This window comes from Barbus barbus (assembly GCF_936440315.1).
Source record: "Barbus barbus genome assembly, chromosome: 12".
Lineage (NCBI taxonomy): Eukaryota > Metazoa > Chordata > Actinopteri > Cypriniformes > Cyprinidae > Barbus > Barbus barbus.
The window spans coordinates 28,410,820-28,425,678 of record NC_136740.1 but is presented as its reverse complement, the minus strand read 5'-3'; the positions used below and the strand labels follow the sequence as shown (position 1 = coordinate 28,425,678).

The window sequence follows — 14,859 nt, the reverse complement described above, 5'->3', positions numbered from 1 at the left end:
TAGAAGAAAATACAACTGAATTATTATAATGTCTTATTCAAGCATTTATCGTCATGCCATCTCTTTACAGGTGGAATACAGCACTTACCGGGCCGTTATAATTGACTTAGGCCTCGCCAGATTTCAGAAGAACGGGCTTTGCTTTGGCGTAGAAGGAGGCAATTTGTGTTACTCTGCTCCAGAGATTTTCCAAGGGAAGTACAGAGACCAGTACTCTGATGTGTGGGCGATGGGTAAAATCATGGCAGAGCTCCTGATCGTGCCCAGAGCGAGACTCCCTCCGACCATCGACACTGTCTACGTGTTTGGAGCCATGGGTATGAATCCTTACAGTTTCCCCGTCTCTAGAATGGTGGGCAACTTTGTTGTGTTCAGACCAACAATGCAGCAGGTCTTAGGATATATTCTTCAAGCAGGACAGAGGTGGATTATGTTAAGCAGCATTGTAGGGAATATGGCAATAGCTATTTAAATGATTCTCAGGAATCTTAGATTTGGGAATATCACTGATAAACTTCAGTAACCAAATTTTTGGAAATTTTAATTCTATGGTCAACAATCAAAAGAGGCCAAATGATTTTGTAAATGTATGTTTGTATGATAAGAAAGAATAAAACTTAGTTTTACTCTATTTTTTCAGAGATTGTTTAGTTTTACTGTACTTTTTCTTTCTTTAATATAATATATTTTAATATATCGGTTGATGATTAATAGGAAGGCTCACTGCTTACTTTTCATAAAATGAGAATCTAATGGAACAAAAGACTATTAGGGTACACTATTATAAATAAAAAAGTCAAGGACTTTTTTTTTTTTTTTTTTACCTTATCCTAAATCTTCAACTTCAGTGAAAGGAAGAAAATTTGAACTATTGCATTCACATTAACACGGAATTAATTTATATGTGTATACTTTCTATTAACTCACTTGTTCTATAGCATACATACAGGGTGAATTCAGTGACATTAATTTTGACAGAAACAGGCCCAATTTAATGTTAATGAGTTAATTAGTAGTGTGATGGTTTATTGAATGCTATCGGTTTGCGACAAGCATAAATAATGTACAATATGATTATATATAGCTTAAATGTTACAATAAATTAGGACAGCACTAACAATTTTGCAGTAAATTCCATTCTGTACTGTACCATTTGATTATTTGCAGTTCGTTGTCCAACCAGCAGAGGGTGTGTGGGAACCCTTTGTAAAATTCAGAGAAACTACTTTCAGTTTAAAGTGCATTCCTGTGAAAGAAGATGTGCTTATTATCATTGTATTTATGTGTGAACAGTAGATGATAATTTCACATATGTATCAAAATAGATATTTAACAAAAGAAATGCAAGTGTCTGCTATGGAAAAAAGAAATGCAACCTCTGTCCTCAACACAAATCACTTCTTTGAACGTTTGGACACACTTGAATCTCAAAAACGTTTGATTTAAAGCCTTGTGCTCAAATGCATGAAACAGAAACAGACAAATATAGGCCCCTAAACTGACATTTTTAAACATATTATTAAATAATTATGCGTGACATCTAGATGGTATATATAGACATTTATATCCATAAATCTAGTCTGAACTGATATTGTGTGGGTCATTTCAACTGAGTCTAATTGAAAATGTAATTATTTAATTGATTCATTCATTCATTGATTCCACAAAGAAAACTAATAAAACTGATTTTTTTTTTTTTTTTTTTAAGAAAAACCATCGATATTTATTCTGTTGCAGTGTGCAGTGGTTTTGTTGGCGATGATCCATCTGTACAGTGAGATCACCTGAGGGTGTGAGGGTCATGTGACAGTGAGAATCTGAATCATCAGTGGGGTGTGTCATCAGTGAAGCACCTCTAATGATTGGCTCACAGAGGAGAAAGAGAGCTGGAGAGATACATTACCTCATAGCACAGGAAAAAGAGATGAGGTCATACTCACCTGACTCATATTCCCAGCTCAGAGAAGCATTTACACTCAATGTAAACCCCAAGTGTTTATGTGAGAGAGAAGGAGAGAGAGAGAGAGAGAGAGAGAGGGAGGGAGGGAGAGAGGAGGGGGAAGGGTCAGTACAGTCATAGTCCGGAGTGATGGCCATTGATAATAATATCTCTTCAAATATAAATGATAAAGCAAGAGAGTATAAGCACTTATTATTGACGCATTATTATTGTTATTTACAAATAAATAAATACCAATCAGTCCATTTTAAGTGTGATTAATTCATATTGAATAGTATTATATATTATATATTGTATTATATTATGCATTAAACACACTTAATATGGATTTTATAATTGTCACAAGCCATATTAAGTCCATTACTATTTGTACTTAAATCCAGAAGTTGCTTTAGACAAACATAGCGATGCATTAACAAATATTAGATACAAATAGGGAAGTTTTATTATTTATTTGTTTTTGCCATGCTATTATTATTAATAGTATTATTATTGTTGTTGCTATCAAATCTACAAATTTTACAAATCATGTCATTCATATATCATTATATTATATTATATATATGACTTATATTATAATTATGTGTTAATTGATTCTGACAATCAAGTAATCCATTTTAAGTGAGATTAAATAATACTGGAAATATATAAATCATAATTTGTTCATATGTGACATTTAAATAATATGTGTGAATCGATTATGATTTATTATTTTATTGTATTATAATTCTGTTGTGTATTAATTAAGCTTAAGGTATTAATGCCGACTGATTCGTGTCATTGTTATATGACACCACATTACAGCATGCATGTGCACTGACAAATGCACTGCTGGATGATGTCATATTAGGTCATTATTTACAGAATGTGGGCGTATTGAGTACAATATGAGTATATGCAAACATATTGGCTCTGCCAGGAAAGAGAATGTTCAACACAGACTTCAAGAGACGCTTTCAATGACTAGACGCAGATTCGACTGAAACAAGCAAAGTGAACGAGTGGAAAGACAAAAGGGGGACTTGATAAACAAAAGACCCAGGCCCACAGACAGACGGAGCAGGCAGGAAACATGATCTGTTATCCATAGTTGATATTGATTTGGGCCTTAGGCTCTCAGTGGACACCATTAATGGAGGCAAATGACCTTTTGGACATACTGACTGTCACTAAGATGCTGGCACTGATCCAGAATATGTGAGAAAGACCCGTCATGAACATCTCATATTAGTGCTGCCATCTGATTGACTCATGCTGATGCAACTTTTAAGTGTCCAGCTGTCTGACTGACCAATGAAAACACAGGAAACACTGCAGATGCAAATGAGAAGAGACTGAGTGTAAACAGTCACCTCTATATTTGTCATGAGAAGAATTTCATAAGCATTTCCTATGAAAGCAGTTAAGTATGCTTGCCTTTGATGGTAAATAAATATGACATTCTGTGCAGTCAATATGTAAATGAAACCAGTTACTACACTACACTCTCATGTTGTCACCACAACCACATTTTTTTTTCAAAGCTGATGCATTGCATGCATTTGTAAGTATATACCTGCATTTCATTCAAATCATATATTTATGGATATTATTTATAGTTGTTATAATAATATTTATTTCAATACACACACAGTATTTTTTATTATTATTAGTGTTTAAACTGTTTTATCTTTTTTACAAATAATTGTAACTTACCCTATATAGTGTGATAACGTGCCCCACTTTAAGGTCAATGTATGAACAAATTAAATTATTTTAGATATGTACATGTATTTTTAAAAATTTTATTTTTATGTTCAAAAGCTTTTTTAGTAGATTTTGTATAAATATGAGCCAGTACAGAATCTAATTTTCAAAAATAAAATATGAATTACCATTTTAGGGTACAATAAGACAATAAGAAATGAATTTGCTTAATATTATTAAATAGATTTAAAATATCAACAGATGATATTGGTTCTCCAATTGAAACTAAAGTATATTTGGATGATGATGATGATTATTATTATGTTGTTGTTGCTTTTATTAGTGTTTAAACTGTTTTAACTCAAATTACTCCACATAGTGTGACAGCATGCCCCAATTTAAGGTCAACATATTTTGAATTAATTTAATAAATTTTAAGTACATGTATTATTTAAAAAAATGTATTTTGTGTGTTTATGCTTTAACTGAGTTTCAATAGTAAGCCCACTTTAAAAATATTGTATTAAAAATATAATGTTGAAAATATTAATTGGTAAAAAGTGTAACTATATAGTGTTATCAATTTGCTTAATATAAGTAATATTTAATGTTTTGATGCTATTTAAAATATCAACATCTGGTATCAGTTTTACAATTGAAAAAACAATACATGTGTATTATTATTAGTAGCAGTATTAGTATTATTGCTGCTGCTGCTGTTGTTCCAGATTTCATCTTTGCCGCCAGGCGTGGCATCATGAGGACAGTGTCGTCTGAGGTGGAAACACGAATGCTCTTTGTTCAAGGTTTCCCTGCGATGTAGCTAGACACGTGCTCGCTCTCCTCTCTCTCTCTCCCATAAATGTGCAGTGCAGATCCTGCAACGTCTGTCTGATAACTCCCCGCGTCTCTTCTTCTCAGCGCCTCTCAGTGTAACAGCACTCCATGCGCAACGGTAATCCAAACAACAACTCGGTGACCCGCCGCAAACAACGGCAAACAGGGTGGGCGGACCCCCAAATTATGTCAGTTTAACTCTTTCAGTTTGGGCAAATATCGGGGCCAGATGTTTCAGTTCCTCGACACTCACCGCGTATTTTCGGTCATGTTATGACACTCCGCTGATCAAACATCACAACAGAAGTGCTGTTGGTGAGATACAGATCAGCAGCTGGATGGTGTTGTTTGCATGCGCACATGTGTGATCATTCTGGCACGCCTCTCCTCACAACACAACACAATGAGCTATGATGTTGTAGCCTAATATTTACGGAATAAAATGATGTTTTGGATTATTCATTAGAAGTGAGTTGTTGGTTGCTACAAAGGAGTCTGAAATGCAACGGGATGGATGGATGGGTGGATGGATAGATGGATGGCGAGGCAGGGCATGGCATGGCAAGCTGTTTTAACATTTAATATTTTACACTAGTAGCTGTAGCTTATCCATTTTAGAAATAAATAAATAGATTATCAAACAACAACACTAAAAGTAGCGATAATTTTTTTTAGTGCTATTATATAAGTTATTACCAATAGAGATCAGTATATTTCTCAGGCTTAAAGGATAAAATGATATATAAAGTAGGCTAATATAAAAATAACTGTAAGGATTGTATTAATACAAACGTCATCTTTTTTGTGTGTGTGTAATGCTGCTATTCTTTACTGGTGTTAATATTAATATTTTTATGAATAATGATGACTCACTTGCAGGTGATAATTAAATTAGGCTACACCATGCAATCAGTCAATCAATAAATCAATCAACCAAACAATAAAAACAACATGTTGTTAAATGTCCCATATATGTAACTGGATAAGTATTACTACTAATAATATATTAAAATAACAAAACAATAATACCATAATATGTATAATGCATATTGTTTTTATTTTTGAAATTGTATTCTTTTTTGCGAGGTAGAATTAAAATTACTGATTAATCGCGATTAATCGTATCCAAAATAAAAGTTTTTGTTTACATAATACATGCGTGTGTGTTGTGTACATTTAATATGTATATATATAAATACACACACATACAGCATACATTTTAAAAATATTTACATGCATTTACATGTATTTATTTATATTCATATAATTTAAATCATATAATAAATATTCACAGTACACACACATATTATGTAAACAAAAACTTTTATTTTGGATGCGATTAATCGCGATTAATCATTTGACAGCACTAATTAAAACAGTATTTTTGCTTATGGTTACTTTATCATTGCAGTAATTTTGAACCAGTATTACTTTTATATAATTTATATAATAATATAAAAAAAGCAAATGTATTTAGATTAACTGGATAATAATAAATTAACATAATAACATAATATGCTAATTAAAATATGCTTAGTGCATATTATGTTTTTTTGTTTATTAGATTTTTTAAATAGTAGTAATTCTATAATAATTACATAAAAATATTAAAAATAATAATTAAACTACAATTTTGTTTATTGTTACTTAAAATAGAAACGAATCAGTTTCTATTTCATTTTTGTATACGAATTATGAAATATATTTAAATATAAATTATAAAATAAAAAATTATATACATATATAGAATTTATACAAATACGAAATTTAAAAAGTAATTATAATAATAGTATTATAAAAATGTATTAATTTGATTACAATTTTGTTTATAGTTATTTTAACAAAAATAAAGCAGTATCTTCAGTAAGAAAAAAATAAACAAACATGCTGCTCAGTCACAGTACTAGTGACATAAAAATAGAGCGATTCTGGGGATACATGAATCAGCGGCTTGCCATAGGCGGGGACTGAGTGAACCAGACGGGGTGGAGCATCGCTTCGCCTGGCCCCTCTCGACGCAGACATCCTTGTGTCCCGTTCGCCTTGTAAGTTTCAGAACCGGAGAGGGGGCTGGTCTGTGGGAGGGACTAGCGCAAAGGGAGGACTAGGACCAGGAGGGGGCGGGGTGTCGGCGAGGGTGCTGTTCCTCCAGTCTCTTACCAGTGTCTTTGTCTCACACTCTTTTGTTAGCCATGCCTAGCTTGCTGGTACTAGCAGGGATCATGGAGAAAAATGGGGGCTACGGCGGGGATTTGGCCGGCTCCGGCTTCGGCAGCGAAGGTCTCCTGGTGCCACCCGAGGAGGAGGAGGACGATTCGCGTGCCCTTAGAGTTGCGCTGGGCCAACTGTCGCTGCTGGGTCTTGGAGAGGGCGAGGACGGGGCTCCTGCGGGTGGTGGTGGAGGAGTTCAAGACAGGAGTAACAATAACCACCACAATCACATCCCAGCCGATTCAGGGATGTTACAAGGGAAGAATAAGTTGTGCGCCCTGTACGAGAGCTCGCCCACCGAAACCAAAGGACGGGGCTGCAACATAACGGAGTGCGTCCCGGTGCCAAGCTCCGAACATGTGGCCGAAATAGTGGGGAGGCAAGGTAAATACAACGATGCGCACTTTCACATGCTTTCCAACTCGTTGTTCTCCAGGGTGCGCGGCTCAAACTAAGCGTGGAGCTGTCTTGACAAAGAAAAAGGGAGTGGTGATGCTTTTAACGTGTCTGTTTTAGCCACAATTCAGCACTCTGTTTCAGCGCATAGATGGCATGTACATGGGCATTTCCTCTTAGCTTTACGCAAACTTATGAGCGGGTATGAGAACAAAGGCGTTATTCCACATCCACGCCTTCAATGTCAGCACGCTGTTTTCCCTTTGTCGTCTTAGCGCGCGTAATTCTGGTTTTGAAACAGAAAATGGAACGCGTGCGCGCTCTCTGGATACAATGTAACAGTCAACGGTCTTTGTTGACTGGACACATTGTGTCAGTCGCTCCTTCGCGCGTCTCTGTAGTTCCTGGGGGCTTTCATATGCAGCACCACGTTGTTTTTGTCAGGCTACCTCAGACAAAGAGCACTTGTCGGGTAACTTTAGTCCACCGCTGATGTCCGAATGTCTCGCGAGCGTCTAAAAGTGCTGAAATGTTGATAGCGTGGTCAGACAAAGAAGTAAAAGTCCTCGTGTACGTTGAGGGCAGAGCTATATATAAACGTGACTTGGCGGAAAAGTTTTGCATTTTGGATGTGTGATGATATTTGGATGCAACTGCTTGTTGTTACATCACTTTGGTGACCCTGTTGTCTCAATATGTCATTTTGTAATGCATTTCCAGCATCCTGGAAAGCAGTGTTGCATTTGGTCCTGGAGAGACAGACTATAAAGACTGTATTAGAGTCACGCCCCGTCTACCAGTACAACAGCCCTGCACTCCAAGCAGGGGGTCAGGAAGCCTCTGCTGTCCATTCATTAAGAACATAGTATCTCACCCAGATGAAATATGCACTAATAAACGTCCCAGCAAGCGGGTTCCCTGCATATGACGACTTTGTTGAGTTGTAAAGTGGCCTGCGTGCTTTCAGAATCCAAATGGGGCTAAATTGGGATGCAGTGAGCGCGTGGCTTGGAAATTGCTGATTAAGAGGATTCGAAATGGGGTCTTTACCTCATTAGTCTCTGATAGTACAGCCACATCCTGTGACATTCGTTTGGCCTTTATCAGGTTCATTTAATTGCATTTTTCTACGAACGCATTTGGCCTCATAATAACAAGCCAGAGTGATGGCGAAAAAAGCAGCACACTTAGGTATCCTTGTTATCACCATTAGTTGGAATTTTGAGCTGTAAGGTTCCAATGCTTTGTTCACCTGCAGTGGCTGCCATGCCTGTTAGGAGATGTGCTCCTGCAGCGAGAGGGACGATTCAGCGGCGGGAGGGAATCTGTGCTCCCTGCTGTCAGTGCTAGACAGTCCATCCAGGTTATTTTTTTAGCTTCTGCCGTGCACAATGAGGCATGAAACCAGTGTGCAGAGATCTATCCACTGAACAGGCCCCTGGGCGGAGAAAGCCACCCCACTCTTGATAAGACACCACTGAGGTGCTAATAAATACTCTGGTGCTGAACACGAGGCAGATGCTGTGGAGCACCACACCTCGTCATGAATTAATTTCTAAACAATAACTTTATGGGGGATTCTGCGTGCTTGCTTTGTCCTCGAGTCAACTCCTTTTGCAGAATAGCTGGGAAATTACATCTGAAGCACATTTTAATTTGGGTTTCAGTGTTGAATATCATAGTACCTGTAACTGACAGTTAGCACATGGCACTGTTGCAGAGGAGGCGTCATTCAGACAACAGTGAATTTTAAACGCTATTGTATTTACAGATTTGTTTTTGTCTTTGCATCCTAATAGGATACGTCAACACAGAGTGGACCATTTTAATGGGATTTATAATGCTAAATACTTCAGATAATTAAAAGGAGACACGTTTTTCTATATACTGAATGAAACTGCAAAATAATAATGTTAAGCAGACAGTGTAATGTAGAAAAAATATTGTTTTAATGGATTTGTAGATTTACCACAACAAAGAAGAGTGAACAGTTATTTGCAAATTCACTTTGGGCCTCAAACACGAGCATAAGACATTTCAGTGTGCATTGTTCAATCAATAATTTTAGCAAAAATGACAAAGAAAGAAAGATTATCACATATTTATTCTGTTCATGAATAAGGTTCAGTGCGTGTAATCAAAAACAACAAATTGCAAAACAATTCTCATTTTTATCTTCAAAAATATTTTCATGTGTTTTGCACAAAATTGCAAGACGATGCTCATTTTATAATCAAAAGTTGTATCATAATATATTTTGTTAAAAAAAACTTTTTCCCCAAAAAAGTATAATTTAACATCTTTTCTACAAAAATAGCAAAATAATGCCCATTTTTATAATCAAAAAATTATATTTAGTATATTTTGTGAAAAAATGCGATACAATGCTCATTTTTAATCATCAAAAATTGTATTTTGGCATATTTTGTGTATAGGTTATAATAGAAAAAGACATGGGCGGGCTCAGAATCTTCTGACTTGCGCAATGAATCTGCAGAATTTGGTATATTTAAGCATGGTAAACTGATGAAACATGGTCAATTTAAACATATTAAATTGTCAAATAGAATAAACTGTACCAGACTTTTAGTGAAAACTGAAATCACAATCAAATTATTCAAAATGTTTAAATTACATGAAGAACTTTGTGAATGAGTTCTTCTGCTGCAGATTCTGTGCATGGGTGACCTTTTGACCTGGAAACAAACAGGCAAAATAAGTATTATCTGACAAATTTTAGTACTCCTACTACTATAATACTCCTTCTCCACTCAACAGGTTGCAAAATCAAAGCTTTGCGTGCAAAGACCAACACCTACATCAAGACCCCCGTCCGAGGCGAAGAACCAGTCTTCCTCATCACCGGCCGCAAAGAGGACGTGGCCCTGGCCAGACGTGAAATCATCTCAGCTGCGGAGCACTTCTCCATGCTGCGGGCCTCCAGGAACAAGTTGGGCGTCTCTTTCAACGGCTCGCCTCCTGCGCCGCTACCTGGCCAGACCACCATACAGGTGCGGGTGCCCTACAGAGTCGTGGGTTTGGTGGTCGGACCAAAAGGCTCGACTATAAAACGCATCCAGCAGCAAACGTGCACTTACATCGTGACTCCGAGCCGCGACCGTGACCCTGTCTTTGAGATCACTGGCTCCCCCGGGAACGCCGAACGGGCGAGGGAAGAAATCGAGGCGCACATCGCCTTCCGCACGGGTGGCCTGCATGACCACAACAATGAGAACGACTGCTTGGGACCTGACAGCAGCAACGGGGGTCTGGAGAGCCGCCTGCAGCAGGTGTGGGGGCTACAGGGGGCCCCGCGCAAGCCGCTTGCCAGCAGCTACCGCCAGAATTTCTCAGACGCCATGATCGGAAGTAGCAGTGGAGGAGGCGGAGGAGGAGGAGGAGGAGGTGGTGGGATTTACAGTAAAGGTGACTTTACCAACCATGGCAATGGGGACAAGCCATGCTCCTACTTCGGATCCGAGGGCACTCAAAGCTGGGGTGATCCTGACTATCCCAAACAGGTGGCTTACTACGCCCAGCAGCGCTCCAAAAGCTTTGGAGGCCTGCCTCTTCCTCTGACCAGACTGTCGCCGGGACTGCCTGAACCATGCGGCACCGGAAACTCCAACGCCGTGGGGTCTCCTCATGCCCAGGCGCGCCGTGCCCACAGCGAGCCCACCGCCGTCACCGCCACGTTCACCGGACGTCTCCCCGTGCCGGATTCTCCGCCTGCCATGACACGGGACTGCATGACCTGTTTTGAGAGCAAAGTGACCGCCGCTCTGGTCCCATGTGGTCATAACCTCTTCTGCATGGAGTGCGCCATCCGAATTTGTGAGCTAAACCATCCGGAGTGTCCTGTCTGCCACACCCTGGTCACGCAAGCCATCCGGATATTCTCTTAAAAAGTCAACTTTTCTTTTGCCTTTTTTTTTGTGCTTTGTTTTCACTCTGTAGAATCAGTTCACTTTTAACCTTTTTTATTCATTTGGTCAGTATTCACTTTTTTTTATTTTTCAGAAAACACAAAACCAAAACAAGCAGATATTTTAGAACACACTGCTTGGTTTACTAAAAAAAAGAGGAAGAAGTATTTTCAGATTTTTCTTTTATATGTACACATATATACATATATATTTTATAAAAGTTTTTTTAAAAATGGAAAGAACGTAGTTCTTAGCATCTTGGTTTGTTTTGCTTTATTTTATTAAATTTTTTACTGGTGCTGTTTTTTTCCACATGCTGTGTGTGGACAGTAACAGAAGAAATAATGTGAACATTTTACACTTTTCCTTTGCTGGGGAGGTATATTATTATATATTTAAAAAAAAAAAATCATTACGAGTTTATTTCCTAAGATTGGAGTATAGTTTTACATCCCAGCATCTTCTGCAAATAAACGAGTATTCTTTTTTTAAGGCAAACTAGAATCTTAAATCTTTGCACCTTAAAACTGATGTAAAGCGAAAAAACATTACATTTCTAGATGTCAATGCGAAATAGATGGTATAGAAATAGGGGCTGATATATACGACCTGATGGCTTTAAATTCGGATCATGTTCTAAATGACACAATTACCGATGTAGAATCTGCTTTGCAAATCAATATTTGAACGGGTAATTGACGAGTTAAACAGGGAGTTTCTTTTTTTGTTTTGTTTGTGCACCAGTGAGCCTATTATGTGATGTATCTAAAACGTCTTATTAGTTTTTAGTTTTTTTTTCTGTGTTGTACCTATTTGAGCAAACTGATTGGTCAGCTCAAAAAAACCTTGGAACTCATCCAGCGTTCTGTTTTCAAGAGGATTTCCCGGGTTCTTTCAGTAACGTTTTTATTCTCTTTTCTGCACTCAGTCAGTACGTTTATGATTTTCTCTTTTCCACATTATTTAGTAAAACGCTGAATATAAGGCATAAGATGAAGTACAAAAAAAAAAGCAGAGGGGGCGATTGAGGGGAGGGGGTCTGTAATCTGATCCTGAATAGACCAAATAGACAAAAGCAAGCAAGACTCCGAGCTACAGTACAATGTAAATCACCTTTTCCCGAGGTGCTGCATTTGAGTTGCAAAGCGTCCTCTGACTGTCCGTCTGTACTGAGGCAGGTGTTGCATATCGTACTTTAGATTAAGTTTTTTTATTTTCTGATGGTCTGGCTTGTCGGGGGGGGGGCTGTGCTCTAATTCTAAACTGCTCATTCGCTGTAATGACTACAGAGCTCCTCCCTGTGAGTATATTGTTTTGTCGCAGTGGTGGTACAATCCCCGGAACGCCCCGACATGGCCTGCCCTAGGAGGAGCTGATAATTAGCCATACATCAGAGTCCAGGTGCAAAGCAACTGCTGTAGGAAGGAGGGGCGGTGCACAGTGGCGTGAATGAGGACGGAGACACCGCACAGGGGGCTAAACTAGGTGTAGCTTGGGCCCCTCCTGTTGATCGCTTGCTCGCTCCTGTTCTGGTATTCCCATTGGGGAGAAAGGGGGCCTCTTTTGTCCTGCCGTGGGGTGAAAAAAAAAAATCCAAGAGCAGATTTTATTTCAAAGAGAAAAGCTGGCCGTTCTGGGTAGAGAGTGTGACTAGATAGACCCAAAGCATTTTTCTTCTGAGATTTCTCGTTTAATGTGCACAAGAGGCAGGCCGTCGAAGTTTCCATGGAGTCTTCCTTCATGAGCGGGACATCCTGCCGTGACCCCTTCTAGACAGGCCTGCCAGCGAACGGTCACGAGCAGCCAATCGGAGAACAACCTTGAACTCCACAATGAAATCAGACAATTGTAATTGACAAGAAAGCAGGGGGGAAACGCCCAATTTGGTGGCCGCTCATGCTGAATCAAATTACACACCCACTGCCTGTCTCATTGCAGGCTGGGGGATTTCGGGATAGGGGATTAGAGTGTTCGGAGGTTGGGAAACTGTCTTTTTTTTTTTTTTCCTTTCGCTAGAAGGCCACTACAAAAGAATGGAGCCACTGAAAATGTACTCCGTTTGAAATGGGTCAGTTTTTCCCCCATCGAGCCTCTCTGCGCCATTGCCACATGTGCGCGGTGTTAGAAGATATGCTAGGGTAAGCTCGTGATTATATTTAACTTGCTATACCAATTTACCTTTGAGCCTTTAGCATCTTAAATATTAGTTCTGAAAAACTTTTGACTGTTACAGCAGATATACTTAGTCGTTTGCCTCATCTGCATTCATGTATTACGGCCGCATTAGCGCCTTGTTTTGCTTTTGTTTTTGTTACTGTAAGCGTTAGTGTAATAAGGTACTTTGTTTAACTGAAATATATTTCAAGTCCCTTTAAGTAAATCTCAGATTTGAGATAAAAAACTGAAAAGGCTTAAATTAAAGCTCTTAAAAGCACCTTATTTTTAAGTAAGCAAACAGCATTTGCAATTGTAAAGCATGTGCATTTCTCGACAGTGAAGTCAAATGACAAATATTCTTGTTATTATTGCACTTAGGTTATATTTTGGGTTAGTCGGTTGTATTTGCACGGATAGCGTATTTTGACACGCTATTTAGCGGTTTTTCTAAACGTCGTAGTCTTTAGAGATAGAATCGTAATTTACTTAAAAATGAAGGGACAACAATGCGATGGTATTTTCTTACCTTCATTTCTAGCTCTTCAAATCCCCAGCACTGATCAGGGACAGACGCTCGACCATTAAAGGAATGCATGTTTGTGCATTTCGGTCATTTCTATATAAAAACCAAAACCATTTTGAAAAATAGAATCAATTATGCAAACCTTAATAGCTCGAATTTTAGAATCTGATTCAGAACAACAGTTGTCTGTTTATATGCCGCATTTTGTTCTCCTGCCTCTTTTAAGGTCACTAGGTCAGAGTACGCAGGAAACAGCAATAACTGTCTTAATACTTAACAAAGCAAGTTAATCCTTATCCAAAAATGCACTGTTAGAAAAATGGTTGATAACCCTAAGAATTGTTTAAAGCCATGCACATTGTATTTACCCAATTAAAGCCCTTTTTGAGAACAAAAGCAGTAACGACTTTCCCAATTAGAAAATGCAGCACTTCAAAAGTTTTGTTTCTTAACCATACATCGCAACTTCTAATAGAGTGACGATATACTTCAAAGAATGTAGCCTGGATCAGTGGAGAAGGTGCTGTGTAAGTATTCAGAGCGAGATATTATTCAGTACAGGCTTTGAAAGGGAGACATTTTAACTGTTAGAGACTTTATACAGCCAATCACAGCAAAACCTTTTTTGAGTATTATTTATTTGATAGGAATAAGACTATATTTATTGACATTTAGGGAGATGTATAATAAAGACTGACTACCATAGGCATATCATTAAATATATTTCACTATATAAGCAATTCTGAAAATATTGTAATAGTCTCTAATAGCCTACTTGCTAGTTTGTAATATTGCGTAAGGCGTCATCCCAATAGAAATTAAATAAAGCGTGATGTTACTGATGCCCCAAAATCTGAAAGCTCTTCAGAAAGTACATAACCAAAAATTAGGGTTATCACAATCAATAGGGGAAAGAATTCATAGTTTAGTTTGTACAGCATTTGCTTTGCCTATATCGATGCATATGGTTATGATACAAAAAATATCTACACACCCTATTGACAGGATTTACTGCATGTAAGAGCAGCTCATAAGAAATAAAAATATATTTACAAATGCATATCAGAACGGTCTACTCATCATTCAAATCATTTCAGCTGGCAAGTTCCTTTATAATTTCAGAATGACGAGGGCACTATTATTATGCCTAATCCAAAATAATA

At 38.0% G+C, this 14,859-nt stretch overlaps 1 protein-coding gene across 1 annotated transcript; it reads left to right on the top strand.

Annotated features, from left to right (window-relative positions):
- Window positions 1-6,602: 6,602 nt before the first annotated feature.
- LOC306877642 (RNA-binding protein MEX3A-like) lies at window positions 6,603-11,413 on the top strand. Its single transcript, XM_079429515.1, has 2 exons — window positions 6,603-7,078; window positions 9,869-11,413. Exons 1-2 carry the CDS (start codon window positions 6,676-6,678, stop codon window positions 10,993-10,995), a joined length of 1,530 nt encoding a protein of 509 aa, XP_079285641.1. The 5' UTR covers window positions 6,603-6,675; the 3' UTR covers window positions 10,996-11,413.
- The last annotated feature ends 3,446 nt before the right edge of the window (window positions 11,414-14,859 follow it).

Excerpts from the sequence above, each read along its gene's own strand:
- LOC306877642 (XM_079429515.1), top strand. The coding sequence starts at position 6,676 with ATGCCTAGCTTGCTGGTACTAGCAGGGATCATGGAGAAAAATGGGGGC. Across the intron at positions 7,079-9,868 it reads CGAAATAGTGGGGAGGCAAG|GTTGCAAAATCAAAGCTTTG; the intron begins GTAAATACAACG and ends TCCACTCAACAG.